The 17691-nt window shown below is 41.1% G+C and overlaps 1 protein-coding gene across 8 annotated transcripts in view; it reads left to right on the plus strand.

Moving 5' to 3' along the window:
• Positions 1–10636, plus strand: part of runx2b (RUNX family transcription factor 2b) — a 99715-nt gene extending 89079 nt beyond the window's left edge. For all 8 annotated transcript variants that reach the window (XM_008398276.3, XM_081602172.1, XM_008398272.3 and 5 more), the window contains one exon: positions 7213–10636. In XM_008398276.3, the coding sequence (XP_008396498.2) occupies positions 7213–7691 (479 nt within the window). In that variant the 3' untranslated portion in view covers positions 7692–10636. The remainder of the gene's footprint in view (positions 1–7212) is intronic.
• Positions 10637–17691: the final 7055 nt, after the last annotated feature.

Raw genomic sequence — 17691 nt, forward strand, 5'->3', positions numbered from 1 at the left:
CTGTCCTTAATTTTTTATTTTTTATCACCCAGATAGCGAGATGCATTGAGTTCAGTATCCAAGTCAGTGGTAAAGGTCTAATACATTTCTGATAGATTTCCTTCAGATTTTGCCATCAGCATTTTAAAAAAAGCTGGTCAAAGATGTAAAATATTTGGTCAGAGCGACCCTTTGACCTGTCCCAAAGATGATTGTGAAATTAACTACAGAACAAAGGCAGCTGCTAGCCAAAGGAGGTAATGGAGAGTTATTATCCATAGTGATGATTTACCAACATTAACTGGAAAGACACTCAGTAAGGAAGGAGTCAGTACTCCAAGACAAACATAAAAAAGCAGTTTACAGTTTACAAATGAACTCTGGAATAAGGATGTACATTTTCAGAGACTTGTGTTTGATTTGATGAAACTAGAGTTGAAAGGTTTGACTACAGGGCTTATTGCTACTTTGGGAGGGAAAATGGGATACAAACAAGCCTGCTGTGGAGAACCGTACTGACAGAATCATGTTGTTTGGGTGTTTTGCTGTGCACCTTTAAAAAAAATGGTGACATTTTGAGGAAAGAGCATTTTGAGGAAATATTGTCATCATTTTCAGACTTCAGCCAGGAAGTTCACGTCTTCCAAATGGACAACAAGCCTAAGCAAAGAGCCAAGCTGGCTACAAAGTGGCTTAACAACAACACAGTCAGTGTTTCAGAATGATCTCAGTCCTTCAGAAGATTTTTTGGTCAGAACTAAAAAGGTGTTCATCAGAAAGACGAATTAAACACCTGACACACTCATGTAGCTCTGTCGGCAGGAATGAGCCAATATTCCAGCAACCTAGAGTTTGAAAAGTGTCCATTATATTTCATCTACGTCAGAGGTGTCAAACTCAAGGCCCAGGGGCCAAATCTGGCCTGCCATATCTTTTCATGTGGCCCTCTAGACTTCAAATTACATCAGTAAGTCCCTCCGGTTTTTCACAGATCTGCAAAATTCACACAAAATCAACAAATCTCCACATTTTTTCCGATTTTACTGCAAATTTTCTCAAAATTGATCAAAAACACTGAATTTAAGTTACTGCCGCCTCAGCTGTTCTTTATGTGAAGTTACAGTCTGTAATTCATACGGCGAGTAATAAAAAGTCACATTTAGTGTCATACATTAGCGCAAATATTGTAAAAATTCCTTGCAAATATTTCCAAATTATCACCACAAAATCAATATTTTTCATTGTAAAAAAAACACTAAAATAATCCTGGAGAAGCAGCTATTTATTGACACTTTAACAGCTTAAGAACATTTTGATTTTTGATATGACCCAAAATAAAAATTAGTTTGACACCCCTGATCGACGTCATCCAAACTAAAAGGCAATGCTACCAAACACTAGGCAAATGAACTGTATGTAAACTTCTGCATTAGAAGAAAGCTAAAATAAAAAAAAGTTCTCTGATGTCAAACTTAAAATAATCTGATAATCCTTACCGGCCTGAAACAGGAAAAACAATTATATACATTAATACATGTAAAAATCTGATTTCAGACGGGCATTCACACATTTACACACTGGTGCTAATAAAACGGTCCTCCCCACCTCAACCCCTCCTTCCCCCCCAAAAAAACCCAGCATTTATCAGCAAGTTGCTGTTAGCATGAGTCTGATCGCCTCGCTAACAGAGGACAGAAAAAGAGGTTGTTTCCTTTTTCGCTCTGCGCCTTTGATCCCAGAGGAGCATGGGTAATAACAGGCCTTGGGATAATAACAGGGTCGTGGCTGACAAATAAAGTGTCTTTACAGCGATACGCCGCTTTCTCAAAGCATTCTGGGTAATAGCATTAGCCGCTTTCTTCACGCCGACGGCGGCGTCTGCGTCCCGAAAAGTCTCTGACGTGAAAAAACTCCTTGAAAACTCTCACATGCCAGCAAACTAGTTTCTCCCCCCGTACACCTGTCTGACTTGTTGCCATGTGTAGGTTTCTTTCTCTCTCTCTCTAACTTTCTTTTTCTCTGTTTCCTTGTTCACCCTCCTCTCCGTGTGTGTGCGTGTGTGTGTGTGTGTGTGTGTGTGTGTGTGCGTGTGTGTGTGTGTGGGTGTACGTTAGTATGTTTATGTGCCCCGAGCGAGGGCGAGTGATTAAGCGCTGCAGCCGTGTGACTCTGCATCAGAAAGGTTTAAAACCCAGCCAGCTGCCCTGTCAACTCTGATTAGCTCGGTCTTTCCCCCCTCGGCCTTTCATCTCGCGAGCGCCGGGGCTTTTGTTCTCCGAGTGACAGATGTGCACGAGAGAGCATGCGCACACGTTCCAAAGCCCGGCCTTCCCCCCCTCCCAACCCCAACGCCCCGCTCGTACACCTGCGCGAGGTGATGCGCCTCAGGCTCGCTGATTTCCAGAGATCATGTTGACACCTTGTCAGGAGGCTCCGTAACATTATCTGTACCGCAGATCTTGCGAACAGAAAACCCTTTGAGTTTTTCACAATTTGTCACTTTTCAACCACAAACTATTTCAGTTGTGTGTAATACGATTGACAAGAGAGCTGCAGGGCATAATTGGAAAGTAGAAGGAAAATGAAATGTTGTCAATACTTTATAGAGCCACTCTTCTACTAGTCTCTTGGGATATGTTGCAGTTTGTTTGTTTTTTCAATTCTTCTTTGTAGTTTGCAGTAGATTATCTGTAAACTTAGATTTGTAAGACTTTACACAGATTTTTAGCTGGATTTAGTTTTGGCCTTTGACTAGGCCTTTCTAAGCAGAGATGAATTCTGATCAATCGAGATGAATCGATTAGTAAAATAATCGTCAACTAATTTAGTCATCATTTAATCATTAACTAGAGTATACAGGCTCAAATTTGCTAAAAGAAAAACACTCTGAGCAGTGATTAAGAAAGAACTGTATAAAAAATATCTACATTTTGCATGTAAGATTAAAAAGTATATTCTAACCCAAAGCGTGAAGTGGCCATTTAGCTTCACCCGGTTCAGATCCAGTGAAAAGAAAAAAAGAAAAATCTCTTATTAAGCACCATTTGCTATCCAGTTATTAATCAAAATATAATTATTATTATGTAGTTATTTAATACAATCAATAATCAACAGATCAGCACTGTGTTGATGTAAGTCAGGGACTGAGCTTTTCACATGTTAACAGAAGTGCTTTTTTTAGCTGCAGATGCATCCGTCGCTACAAATGATCAAATGTACACTAAATGAATGCCATGTTATGCAATTTTAGGCAAAACAATGTTTGTTTATTTGTTTCAAAAAGGAGTTAAATTATTTGTTATTGCTTATGTATTTCTAATATGATATAAAGCAAGCTAAGGTTTTTTAAATGAAAAGTCTTCAGAATGTGTCTCTTTTTAAAAAAAAATCATATTAATCAATTATCCGCCGCTTCACCTGTGTCTGATTTAAAATAAAATGTAATCTCCGTAACCTGAGTCTCCAACCACCATGTTTCACCTTGGGGAAGGTGTGCTCCATGAAATGAGCCGGTTTTCCGACATATTTAGCATTTTGCATTTGGGTTAAAAAAAAGAAAAGTTCAGTTTGGGTCACATGTTGGGTCTCCTCCTATGTGACCTTTGAGATCAGCTTTACAAGGACCTTTCTGAAGCTTTTGTCCAACAAGTCTTCTTGCCACTCGTCCATACGGATCTGATTTGCAGAGTGCACCACTTGTAGTTGCCGTGGTAACGGGTTCTTTCAGATGAGCTCTGGATCTCTGCGGCTCCTCCAGAGTTACCCGTGGCCTCTGTCTGCCTCTCTGTAAAATGGAAATGACAGGAAGCTGTAATATCACACCTAAACATCATAAGGTGTGATATTATGATGTTTATCCACAATAAACATCCACATAATAATTAAAGGGACAGGGTTATGTACTTTCTAGGGACACAGTGCCATCTTATGGCACAATCGTTACCTTCAGTTGTATATATCAAACATGTCTAAAAAGACATTTTTCACAATTTAACGCTTTGAAGTTGGTTGTCTGCCTCTTTAAGAAGCTCCTACTCTTTCTGACACTGCGCCTTAAGAGAACAATGCAGAATCGAGCCGAGCTTCTGCTCCTCTCAGCTCCTCCAGACTAGCGGCAGCAGCACTTAGCAAACATCTGGTGGAACTGCAAGTCCGCTAAGCTCATCATGCAAACTACTTCTCAGTCCAACGCCGCTAAGAGAGGTTGTAAATATAATGATGAGGCATAATGAGAAGCCTTGTTCCCTTAAGAGCAGGAGCTTCCTAAAGAGACAGAGGCCCAATTTCAAGTCAAAGTCAAAGTTATGCTTAGCATATATTTTATAACAACTGAAGGTGACATAGTTGCTCAATGGTGCTGTAAAATGGCACCATGCTCCTGGAAAATATTTAACATCGCCCCTTTTAGCAACCCAGCCCATGTGCTGAGCAGTGGTCGCAAAAGTTCATCAAACCGAGTCATAACACCTAATTCGGAAATGACGCCTCGCTGTTTGAAAAGCCCCTCCAAACATTTAGACACTGTTACACTCTAGTTTCCTCTCAGCTAATAAAGTTTGATCTGGCTCATCATCACAGGGCCCCTCTGAGCATCGGGGTAGGCCAGAAAAAAAAAGTTAAAAACAAGAGTCGGTATTTTATTGAACAGCACTGAGATCACACTTCTGCCCCACAACAGAGACAGTCGCCCACTATTGCTATTTGAATCAAACAAATCTGGTGGAAAGAGGAAGTTTAAGGGCCTTAATTGGCAGCATATGCTATCTGACGCTAGCGACAAACCCCGGCTTCGCAATCCCTCCCTGCACATAAACACCGCAGCCCTCCTCTCCACCAACCCAGCCCCCCTGTCCTCTCGGAGCAGACATGGTGACACGGAAGACGCCTTGTGATTTATGATAAGAGCGCCATGGCTGGACTAAACCACCGAGAGGAGACGGATGGAGGGGAGAGAGGAGGAGGAGGAGGACCTCCTATTCTCCTTCAACTCTTCGCCCAGCGCGAAGCTCGCCGCAGCCAGTTAGTGGTTTTTGGGTATTTTTTAAGGGATGAAGCAAAAAGAGGAACGAAGGGTGAGATGGAGCAGCTCCCGCTCGGCTCTCTCCGTCGCACACAAACACACCCGTGCGCGCGCGAGTACACACACACGCACGCATACGCGCGCACACACTGGAGCCGATGGGAGGCGAGGAGAGGAGCCACATCAGAGCTCAGCCCTGCCTCATTATGGATCTCATGGAAACTGTTTCTGCACAAAGTGTTTCCACATGTGCAGCTCCTGATTCATCCCAACTTGCCTCTTTTTTTTTTTTTTTATGTGCATACAGTATTCACACACATCCACTCTCGGCACACGCACACACAAACCGACTCAACACGCATATAAACAATCATTTAGACACACGTAAACATGCTCCAACACACACACACGCGCACACACATACACACACACAGAGGAGCGCGGATGTGTAAATACATTAGGGCATGTGCGGCTCAGTGGAGGTTATCAAAACTTAGGAACGGTGATTCAGATAGTATTTATAGATAAGTGCTATTCCATAAACCGCAACGTTAATTTTGCAAATTGGTGAATACACATATTGGGCTCGAAATGACTGTTAAATTTACAGCAGGGTTTTTGTTGGGGGTTTTTGTAGAATTTCTCAAGAGACAAATTTATTAAATTCAATTATTCTACAAGAGGTTTTAAAACTGATACACTAAAAAATATATATATATATGTGTGTGTGTAATTACAGTGCTGTGCAATGAGCTGCTGGGCCTTTTTCACATTTCGCCACGTGACAACCGCAAACTATTTTATTAGGATTTTATGTGAGAGAGTGGCACAAAGTAATTCAAAATTTAATAACTTTTTTTTTTTCTCTTCTTAAAAAGTGGTTTTCAAGCTTGGTTTTATTTTTCCCCCCAAAAAATAGAAAGTGTGCCGAACTTTACTTTTTCATTAGGGAGAGGCAAAGGCGATGAGAATATGGATGAGCTACGTGTTGGGTCACTGTGTCAGAAAACCTGCTAGACTCTTTTAAATTATTTAAAATGTACTTTTTCTTTAGCTTTGTCATTTTGTTCCCTCATGAAAAACATACCTGGAGCATTGATTTGATCCTGTCATGCATTTTTGAGGGATCCTTGAATCTCCCATGGCAACCATTTGGCAGCGTCTGAATACTTGTTCCCACTCGGCTCCTCCAGACTAGCGGCAGCAGCTGTTGTCTGCTGAGCTCATCGTGCCAACTGTTTCTCAGCCCAACTCTCCTAAAAACAAGAAACGTTGTTGTGATGACGTGCCGAAGGCAGAGTGTCGGGAAGAGCTTTAGCTTCTTAAAGAGACAGGCGCCAATTTCAGGGCGTCAAATTTCTTTTGAGCCTTTTTGTCAAAACTGGAAACAACGTGCCTGGAAAATACGAAGCGCTGCCTCTTTTATATAAACCCTGGTTAAGTGTCAACTAGCTTCGAGGGTAGATGGAAAAACTTGTGTGCAAACTAACGGAGACTTACCGCAAAAGACTTGCAGCTGTAATGTGCAGGGAAAGCTGCTTGTGCAAATAATTCCCAGGACACCACAGTTGTTGTTTGTTTATTTTCTAAAGCCATGTGTAGTTTCCTTTCACTTCACAGTTTCACTTCTACTTTGTGTTGATCTATCAAAAAAAAAAATCCCAATGAAACTTATTTTGTTTGGTTGTAGAAGAAGAAATTGCAAAAACAAACAAACCCAAACATGTTCAATAGAACTTATATTTTGCAACAAACAAAATCTACCAATTGAACCACTATTAGCAGATTATTTCACTTATAACATGGGAAAATGTCTTAAGTGAAAAAATTTGCCATTGCAACTACTACTTTTTATCTGTATCAAGGAGTTATTTACTTAAAATAAGCCCTTATATCTTGCAGAAATGTTACTTGTGAGTTAGTTTTGTTTATTTCCAGTGTACTAAGATGTTTGCACTAGAAACTGAACCAAAAATACTTTGTAAGACTTTGTGTTGCTAGAGTGACTAGCTCATTATTCTGTGGGGGGATTCTCGAAAGGCTATCCTACTTCCTGATTATCTACTATGTTTCTTTTATTGGCTTATCACATGCCGCTTCAATTAAATACACTGACCGATTGCCGTAATTTTCCAAAAACCTAATAAAATTGACCATATGCATGAGATCCCCACGTCGATAACGATGTTTTTCCTTCCTCCGTGTTTTTTCAGGGTCTTCTGACCTGAGTCCGTTCCCCGGCCAGTTCGAGCGCCAGTTCCCGAGCCTCTCCTCCATCACGGACAGCCGCTTCTCCAGCCCGCGCATGCACTACCCGGCCACCTTCACCTACACCCCGCCCGTCACCTCGGCCATGACGCTCGGCAGCGCCCACTACCACACCTACCTCCCCCCGCCTTACCCGGGCTCCACCCAGAGCCAGAGCGGACCCTTCCAGACCAGCAGCACGCCGTACCTGTACTATGGCGCCTCCTCCAACTCGTACCAGTTCTCCATGGTGCCCGGCGGCGACCGCTCGCCGTCTCGGATGGTGCCGCCTTGCACTAGCGCCTCCACGGGCACCTCGCTGGTGAACCCCAACCTGCCCAGCCAGACGGAGGGCGGGGTGGACGGCGACGGGAGCCACAGCAACTCGCCGACCGTGCTGAATCCCGGCGGCCGCATGGACGAAGCGGTCTGGAGGCCGTACTGAGAACAGACCAGGGGGACGCGCGGATGGCAAGTCAAGTGATGTCGCGGTTTACAAGCACAAAACCCCCTTTTGTTTTTTCATGTCATGAAAAGGGGGATTTCTTTCTCTTTTTTTGTTTTTGTTTTTGGGCCCTCTCCTCTGCTATCTCCAACTTTTGCTTGGAAATTAAAGCAGAGATGATGATGATGATGATGATGATGGGGGCTGTGGGGGGGTAGGAGTTGGAAAAATAAAATAAAAGAACAGACTTGCACCGACTTGTCTTCCTGGAATGTGTTTGGACCGAGGCACTACAAAGGGAGCCATTCTCACAGCAATAATGAGAAGAAAAGACACACAAAAAACTATTTTTGATTCACCAAGCCCAGGCAGACGGGACGTTGTTTCAGTTTTTAGGGCAGCCCCACCAGCTAAGGGATGCTGCGTCGACATTTGTAAAAGACTGCCCCTCTGTTTTTTTGTTTGTTTTTTTTTGTAACTTGTTTGTACTTTATTAAGGCTTTTTTTTTTTTGCAGAGCATGTTTTTGTACAATATCGAGATGCAACCTAAGCACTGAGTAGCAGATGAGAAGCGTGTGTTACCCAAAAGCGGCGTGGACATTCATTTTGCTCTAAACCAATTAATTTAACTTGTACATTGTGGGTTTATGACGTCGATGTAGATTGAAGCATTTTTTTTTCTTTTTTTGTTTGTTTTTTTCTCTAGTTTTAACTTATAAAAGCCATAAATTATGTATTGTATTTGAAACTTGAGTCGAAGAAGTGTAATCTGAATATTTTTGATGCATCTATATGACTAAGTTAATTTTATCTTTGATAGGTAATTTAAGAGTTTTTTTTTTTTTTTCTTTGTTGTTGTTGTTGTCGTTGCTGTAGTTGCGCTTCTCCCCCCCCCACCTCCCACCCCTCACCCTCCTCCACTTCCCTCCCCAAAAAAGATTTAATAATGATCGCTTGGAATCCAAAATCTAATTTCCGGAGGGTATTGCAACACGTTTTCTTCTGGTGTGTTTAAAATAAATAAATAAAAAAATCAGTGTAACTGCTCGACACATTAGGAGGCCAACATCTTCGGTAGGCGTCGACACACATTTGGCTCGGAATTAAACCTTTGGTATTTATTGAGCAATAACTCGCATCGTGCCTCTCGGCAACGCGGCATTAAAGCCAGCTTCAGTGGGGAAGAAAATAATTATCCGTTTATGGAAATTTTCTTTTTTTATTTTGTCTCATCTGGCGTGCACTTACAAACTGCTTTTCCTGACAATATGAGAACAATCGAAGCGAGTCCAAAGATGGATGCGCCTGGTGGTACAAGTTACAGCGTCAGGTCTGACGTTTTTTTTTTGTTTGTTTGTTTTTTTTTTAAGGCTCAGTTGTTTTTTGTGATACATAAACTCCTCAGGACTGGAATAATCCCCGAATGACATTATCTATATCTGCTTCTCTTTCTCTATTTCTCTCTTTTTTTTTCTTTTTTTTTCTTTTTCATATCCAGCCTGGCTGAAAGCTCAGTCGAGATTATAGCTTAAACACGCCAACTTTATTATAGCTTTCATATCATGTGCAGAAGATGACTTTGAAAGAGTTTGGGATAGTGCGTGACACACACGCAGAGAGAGAGAGAAAGAGAGAGAAAACAAGGAAAGTGAAAGAATAAAAAATAAAAAAGCACGACATTCCTTCAGATGTTTATTTATCTACAGTTTTTTAGATTTAATATCTTAACGTCCCAGCCTAAAACAACATTCTCTCGCAGCACTATAAGGAGCACGTCTGCATCAAACCCAAAAAAGTGCTGGGGTTCAGGGAAAAAGTGCAAAAAAAAACAAAAAACGAGGTGATTGGATTCAGCTGCTGGCAGCAAAATGGTGACCAAAAAAAAAAAAAAAGAAAGAAAGAAAGTATGGGAGACTTGTATGTTTGTTTGATAAAAGCACTTATTTCTTGTTTTATTTCTAGCAGCACTCGCGGCTGGCTGCCAGCAGAGCTCGTGGTTTTGGGTCCTGAACGCAGCCATCTCGCCCCCCCCCTGCACAACCGATAACACTTGGCCAAACACATCTGATCCCACTAGACACTTGGTGTTTCTTTGAAACAAAAAAAAATAAATTTAAAAATTGAGACTATTTTTATTATTTTGTGCCGTTTTGTTATTTAACGTTTGCAGGTAATGTAGCCCCTGCGTGTGTGTAAAGAAAAAAAAAAAAGTAGAGAGAAACATGGGATCAGTGGGTTCAAGCTTTTCACTGAAGGTTTGCACGCGACCTCAGCCTAGGATGTTTCCAAACTCGCTTTGTGATATTGGAAAATGTCACGTCGCGTTTCCCCTCCCGACTGCCTCAGCTCGCACGGCCGATAAAATATCTGGAAAAAAACAAAAAAAAAACAAACAGAAGAGAAGAGAAATATTACCAACTGATTTTAAAACACGGCCTTAAAATTTGCTACCCCCATGTCTTGTAGTCTGATTTTTTTAAAATTTGTATTACTTTTGACAGCCTGACAGGAAATAAACGCAGCACTGACATCCCATACTGTCTTCATCCGCTTTGACTGTTTTTCTTTTTCTTCTCTCACCTCACAAAAAAAGGTTATTCTTTTTTTAATTTGTTTGGTTTTTTTGGGGGGGCAATAAACTGTCAGGAGAGAAAAAAGCCTGTATTATTTAACAATCAGTGTGTATACTTGTACCTTGTGTTGCTCCTATGTAAAGTTTACGTGTTATTTTCCGTTGTTACGCTCCTTCTCATGAACACTTGTCAGGAACTGAAATCTAAAGCGACGCGGTTAGATTCTGCTGGTACGTTTCATAAAGGGGATTTTCTTTTTTCTTTTTATAAGAAGGGACAAACAGATCTGACAACAGTGAGTGAAATTGGCATTGTGATTGTACATGTTTGTTTATTTTTTAAAAAAATAAAGCCGGTATTTTGTAACTTAACTCTTCCCTTTCTCAATGTCAGATTTTTACCTCATCCAACACATCATATATTATTTTATTTTTTTCTCAGTTTGTCGTATTTTCTGCATGTTTATTTGCTTTTTAAAATTTTTTAAATGTATGTTTTCTTGGTATATATTTACTTTCTTGTGTAAATCTTATTTATTAAATCATTTATCTAGTTATGTTTATTTTATTAGAATGATCCCATTTTATTTTATTTATTCATTAGTTGTTTATGTTTACCAGAATTTCATAGATTTTTTTTTTTTGTTTATTTAAAAAAAAGATCAAAAAACATTTAATTTATGTTTTCTTAAATGTAATTTTAACTGATTTTCTCCTTGTTCTTAGAATTTATTTGTGTATTCCATCTATTAGTTTCTCTTTTTTTCCCCTTTGGTTTCTGTTTATCTAAATGGTCACCAAAATGGATTCATTTATTTAATTCCAACTCAAACGTGTGAAACATGGAGAAACTTTTTAAAAAGTAACCTCAAATGTTAAACAGGAGCAAAATCAGTTGCGTAAAGCTAAGATAAGCACCTGAAAGGAGCATGTCCTAACCAATTAGGCGTCATGGCAGCGGTCCATTATCACGATTTTTTTTTTTTATCGTATATTAAAAATTGTACATTTAAAAAAAAAAAAAAAAGTAAGGGTTTCTTTCCAAGCATTTGGAAAGGAATCCCTCTGTGTACAGAACACGTTCAATGGAGTTACCTCTCCTCCAACCTTCTGTCTGCACCAACGTTGTTTTTGGGTGGTGGGGGTCCAGCAGCCCGGGGATTGTGGGGGGTGGGGGAGCGGGGGGGATGTTTGGGGTGTAGGGGCCACACTGCTGCTGCTGCCACAACCGCTGCCATGGCTGCGTGTCAGCGGCGCACTGTGAAACCAAAGAGATGGAGACAGGAGCAGAAAGCAGGGCGAAACCAGGCAAAGCTGTTTTACATTATTCCAAGACATAATAGAGCCAATCTAAATGTGTGCGTGTGTGTGTGTGTGTGTGTGTGTGTGTGTGTGTGTGTGTGTGTGTGTGTGTGTGTGTGTGTGTGTGTGTGTGTGTGTGTGTGTGTGTGTGTGTGTGTGTGTGTGTGTACACATGCTGAAAAGGGAGATCTACACCATCTCCATATGTTTTGCTAAGGCCGCGGGGATTGGGAACATTCTCTGGATTTTCCTGAATATGGATTGCGTGGAAAAGAGGCTCGGCGCTCGGTTTCAGGTTCGCATTCTCCGCGTTCTCAGCCATGTCTAGCAATTACAAATAATGAACTCCGGAGGAGCGGAGGAACCCAGACACCCGGGGAAATTAGCATAATGTCCTCCACGCACGTGACAGAGGGGCATCAGCACGCGGGCCGTGACTCACTCGGAGGACGGACGTGACGGACGGACGGAAAGGGTCGACGCGGACCCGTTCGTCAAAAGTGGAAATTCGGCAGCCGAGCGCGTCTCTTCTTACCAGCCGCCAAGTGCTTTATCATTTTTTATTATTTTTTTACTTCGAGCCTCGCGGCCAGCTTTATAAGCAGACATCATTTTTTGACATTATGCAATCAGCGGTGAATACAAGGAGGACTTTACGAGTAGGCAAAACCACACTGTTTGAGAGCATGATGCTAGTTTGAGATTTTGTTTAAAGACATAAAACACACACACACTAAGAGAGAGAGAGAGAGAGAGAGAGAGAGAGAGATCTGACAGCTCAGTACAAACTGTTTACTTGACCTCTGCAAACTTTTTAGAAGAGCTGCTCAGGCGGGAAGTGATCCTCAAGGGCCTCATACCACTCAGGGGGCAGTATATCTCTTCCTATGTTTCCGTTTCTGCTAACAAGGCTCTGTGTGTGTGTGTGTGTGTGTGTGTGTGTGTGTGTGTGTGTGTGTGTGTGTGTGTGTGTGTGTGTGTGCGTGCGTGCGTGCGTGCGTGCGTGCGTGCGTGCGTGCGTGCGTGTGTGTGTGTGTGTCTGAGACAGCGTATGTGTTTAAGAAGGGGGGTCTGTGCATCTTGGTTTCTCATTTAGTCCCAGTGCTCTCTGAGTTCAGGCCTAAGCGCTAATCCTTGACCTTTTTGACTCCTGTCGTCTCGGTTGTATCGGCGCCTCAGACCATACATACATTGACTCTCGCGGTGAGAAACTTTTCGTTTTGGTCAAGATAACTCCATCATCCTTGAGTTTCAAACCGTGATAACCGGTATATTTGCATACTTTGGCGCTCTCTAGTGGCATTTGGGAAAGAAAGAAAGAAAGAAAGAAAGAAAGAAAGAAAGAAAGAAAGAAAGAAAGAAAGAAAGAAAGAAAGAAAGAAAGAAAGAAAGAAAGAAAGAAAGAAAGAAAGAAAGGGAGCAGATTGAATCCCATTTCTTCCATCAGGATTTTATAATAATAATAATAATACATTTTATTTCAAAGGCGCCTTTCTGGCACTCAAGGACACCGTACAATAGTAAAAAAAAAACTGACAGAAACAAATAAAATGTAACAAGTAAAAGTAGATAAAAATAAATAAAACAAAACAATGTATCTATATAAAGACTATGTAAAATCAGGCAAACCAATTGTGTCATGTGGAAAAGGCAGATCTAAAAAGGTGTGTTTTGAGTTTGGTTTTAAAATTTGATAATGACTTTATGTTTCTAAGGTATAATGAGTTCCATAGTTGGGGAGCAGAGCGACTGAAAGCTCTGCTCCCCATGGTGGTGAGACGGGCAGAGGGGACAGTGAAATGGATTGAGGAGGATGATCTGAGGGAGCGAGAGGGAATGGCAATATGAATAAGATTTGAAAGATATGGTGGGGAGAGATTGTAAAGGGCCTTGAAAGTGTACAGAAGAATTTTGTAATCTATGCGGAACTTGGTGGGCAGCCAATGGAGTCTTTGCAGGACAGGAGTGATGTGGTGCATGGATGGGGTTTTGGTAATGATACGGGCAGCTGAATTCTGGACCAGTTGGAGCTTATGAAGAGATTTCTGGGTGAGACCAAACAGAAGGGAGTTGCAGTAGTCCAGGCGTGATGTCACAAGACAGTGAACAAGGATGGCAGTGGAATGGGGAGTAAGGGAGGGGCGGAGGCGGTTGATGTTGCGTAGGTGAAAATAAGCCGAGCGGGTAATGTTATTAATATGAGACTGGAAAGACAGGGTGTTGTCAAGGATGACACCCAGACTCTTTACCTGAGGGGAGGGAGAAACGGGACAGTTATCAATTACAAGACTGAAGCTTTTGATTTTGGCCAGAGTAGATTTGGTACCAATGAGAAGAACCTCTGTTTTATCACTGTTAAGCTGAAACAGATTTGAGGAGAACCAGGATTTTATTTCAGTCAAGCAGTCAGTAAGCGAAGACGGTGGGAGGTTGGAGGCGGGGTTACTGGAAACATAGAGCTGGGTGTCATCCGCATAACAGTGGAAATCAATGCCATACTTGCGAAAAATATCAATGAATGTGGTGGATTAAGACAAAGTATTGCGTAATCATTGCAGTGGAAGGGTAAATGGTTTATTAATAAAATGTAAACAGCAGCTTTCAAGTCTTAGATACACTGCCCGATGGATATAGGTCTGGACTTTGACTAGGCCACTCTAACAATATGCTTCTGTTGGTAGTGAACCTCTGCTTAGGCCTCGAGTCTTTTGGAGCCTTTAACAGGATTTCCTGCTTGAGTTTCCTGTTTTCATCTTCCGACAGGGAGGGCTGGGCACAGATTTGTTGCTTAAGCCTGTTACTGTAAGCAACAAATCAATGAATTGCGTGATAAATCAAAACGAGTTCAGACATTTCTATTTGCATGATTGACTGATTTTCTCTTTTCTCTCGGCCTCTTTTCACTAAAAACTGGATGGCCAAAGTCTTCGGTTGGGGCTTTGGTCTCAGCCTTGTTTTTGAGGGACGATGAAGACTTCATGATTTGTTTTACTTGTTGTTTTAGTTGGCATATCTAAAATGTCTTCTAGCTCCTGTGTTTGTTAGAATTGAAAGTTTATTGATATTTGAAAATGTGTTCTTGCCTTACTATGCCTTTGCAGTTTCGTTACTTGAAAATTGTCTCATAACAATATTATCGTTTATCGCAATAACTCCTGGGGCAATTTATCGTCAGGGAAAATTTGTGATTGTGACAGTAACGGGTTTCTCGGCTGCTTCTTAGATTAGTTCTCCACCACTTTCTCCCTGGCTCCTGCGCTGCGTTCGTTCTCTGATGTTCTCTACCAAAACCTGCGAGGTCTTCACAGAACTGCTGGATCCATCAGATGAGTTTTCAAGGAAGCTATGGCATGTGTGGTGTCGAAGAACAAAAAATAGGAGAACACACGTACCTTTTTCTAGACATCATGTTGGCCCAAACCCTGATAAAATACGTCACAGTTTGTGCTTGTAAGGTGACAACATGTGAAAACGGTTCCAGGGTTGTGAAAACTTTTGCGAGCCCCGGTGCTCAACACCAGCGATATGCACAGATAGACACTAGGTGGTGCTAGAGCACCTTCCTCTTTTTCTTCTGGACAAAAAATTTGCCCTTTTGAAACCATTTCTTTTCATTTTTCATTTTTTACAGTGTACATTTTATGGCCAAGGTAGAAATTGTGGACTTAATGGCCCATATTTCCAGTACCACACATTTTTGTTATTTTGTACGACAAGAATGTATTTCCTTGTTTTGAGTTGATTGTTTTGTTGTCCTCAGGTGGGCATTCTTAAGCATCTGCATCAGACAGAATATGACTGCTGATCTGAAATAGGTTATATATGGATGATGTTCAAGTTGTGCCTGTAATTAATCTCACACAACTAAAGCGGCTCCATATCTTCACCTAGCGACAAAAACAACTTTTGGCAAAAGTCATTTTTCACCAAAAGTGATTTTCGTTTTTGTCTGATTCTTCGTCTTTTTTTTTCGAAAAAATTCAAAAGAAATAAGAAAAAAGAAAGAAAAAAGAAAAAAGAGGTGATAATTATTGCTATTATTTTCCATAATCATCTTTGGCAAAAAAAAAGAAAAAAAAACACTTAGGCCATTATTTTAGGAAGGTGGCATTGTGGTTCCTTTTTTCCACTTGCACACCTGCCCCCCGAATCGTCTGTTTACGCCACTGCTCTTGTACCACTGAGAGATTCTCCATTAAATCAAGCAAGTCTATGAAAGCGCTTTTACAAAACCTATAATGTCTACATTTAATGAGAGCTGCCAGTCCAAGTTATGTCATATGAAACTGACCACAATACCTTAAAAAAAAGAGGGAAAAAATGAATTGATATGAAAATTGGACTGTCAGGACCATGGACAGCAACCAAACACATAAACAAAAGGCTTCTTTGTCCAAACCCTTCGCTTCTTGTCAGCATTTCAAACTGCACGTCAAAAACAGCAAACTCAGAGCATGAGGCTGAATAAGTTGCAACTTAACTCCAAACGTTTATGCAACATTCTTAATGCATGACATTCCACACAGGCAATGAATTGTAAAAATAATAATAATAATAATAATAATAATAATAATAATAATAATAATAATAATAATAATAATAATAATAATAATAATAATAATAATCATCATCATTTTGGCTAGGAGTCCAATTTTTTACATTATTGTTTTGTTTTTTTTACTTTATCAGTGAGTTAATTACAAAAGTAATGAACCGGCATTTCACTCACAGCTTAATGTAACGACACGCAGCCATGAGTGACATTGGGGTTTTTATTTTTTCTTCTTTTTTTTAGGGGGAAACCCACCATATACTTAAAAAAAGAGAGAGAGATGCCAGCCATTGTGTATGGTTCTGCTTTAAACATCCATCTTCTGCGGCACCAGGGATCAGAACCCGTGTTAGATTCAAGGTTTTATGGTTGGAAAGAAAGTAAAAAAAATAAAATAAAAGTAAATAAATAAATAAATAAAAAAATAGCTGCCTGTTTCCTGCTGTGCGAAGCGATGATTTACAACTCTGGATGACAAAGTAAGCATCCGCCCGACGTGCATGGACGTGTGAGGGCTGCCGAGGTTCCAGATCCAGAAATATCCTACTTGAGGATGTGAGCGTAACCGTGCAGTGAGCGCGGGTCACCGCAGTGAGGTTATGTATGTTGGAAGGCAGCACAGAGAGGGGAAGATGAAGAAGAAGAAAAAACCCCGTCCTGGCTGGCTCATTGGCTGGTATCAGTACCTGACATCATCCTCTCACATAATTAGCACAGTGTCCACATCCTTCTCCAGTGACCAGGGATTATTTCATGTGGTTCACAACTGGAACTGAAGCCCCGACCAGTAAATCCAAGCAAGACTTTTTCTTTAAAAAAAAAAAAAAAAAAAAAAAAAAAACTACATCTGGGCTCTGCAAGTCTGCAAGACATGATTGCTGCTCTCTGGAGCAATTATTCTCAAGAAAGCGCTCCGATATGTTTATTGTTATCGTCTTTTTTTTTTTTTTTTTTAGTATTTTAATTTTTTGGTCTGATTGTTTAAATGTTATTATGCGAATGGAACGAACACATGGCTTAAGCTCAAACTAGCAGGCCTCTTTTTTTCTCAACAGCCAAAAAAAAAAAAAAAAAAAATCCGCTCTGGTGAAGTCGTCAGTCTTTAGCCGAAACCGCAGGCGCGCGCCGGGCAGATCAATAATCCCCATCAAGCTTCACCACAAAGCCACTCAAACGTCTGAAGATGGAGGTTGGCGGAGGGGCTGGAGGACCTACCGAGAACCCGATACTCTCTGAGATGCTCTCTGTCTCACTGGAGGAGACGACGACACGTCTTGTGCAGCTCGTGTCTTTCTTTTTAAACATCCTGCGTCCTGATTAGACTCTTCCTCCTCCCACGCGCACAGGTTGAAGCTGATCCCAGGGAGCTGGTGGTGGCTGATGGGGGATGTCAGAGGACAGACGGTCTTACTAAAGGAAAACACAGAATAACCGGAGACCGGCCGGGGGATTGAACCCGGAAACTCAGAAAGGAAAAACTGAGTTGACTCTGTGCTCGCTTTAGTAGTCTCGCTGTGTACTTCTTTTTTCTTAGCCTGGGGTTTTATTTCATAATTCTGAGCTCATTTGACAA

This window comes from Poecilia reticulata, chromosome 21 (genome assembly GCF_904066995.2).
Source record: "Poecilia reticulata chromosome 21, P_reticulata-male-v2, whole genome shotgun sequence".
Lineage (NCBI taxonomy): Eukaryota > Metazoa > Chordata > Actinopteri > Cyprinodontiformes > Poeciliidae > Poecilia > Poecilia reticulata.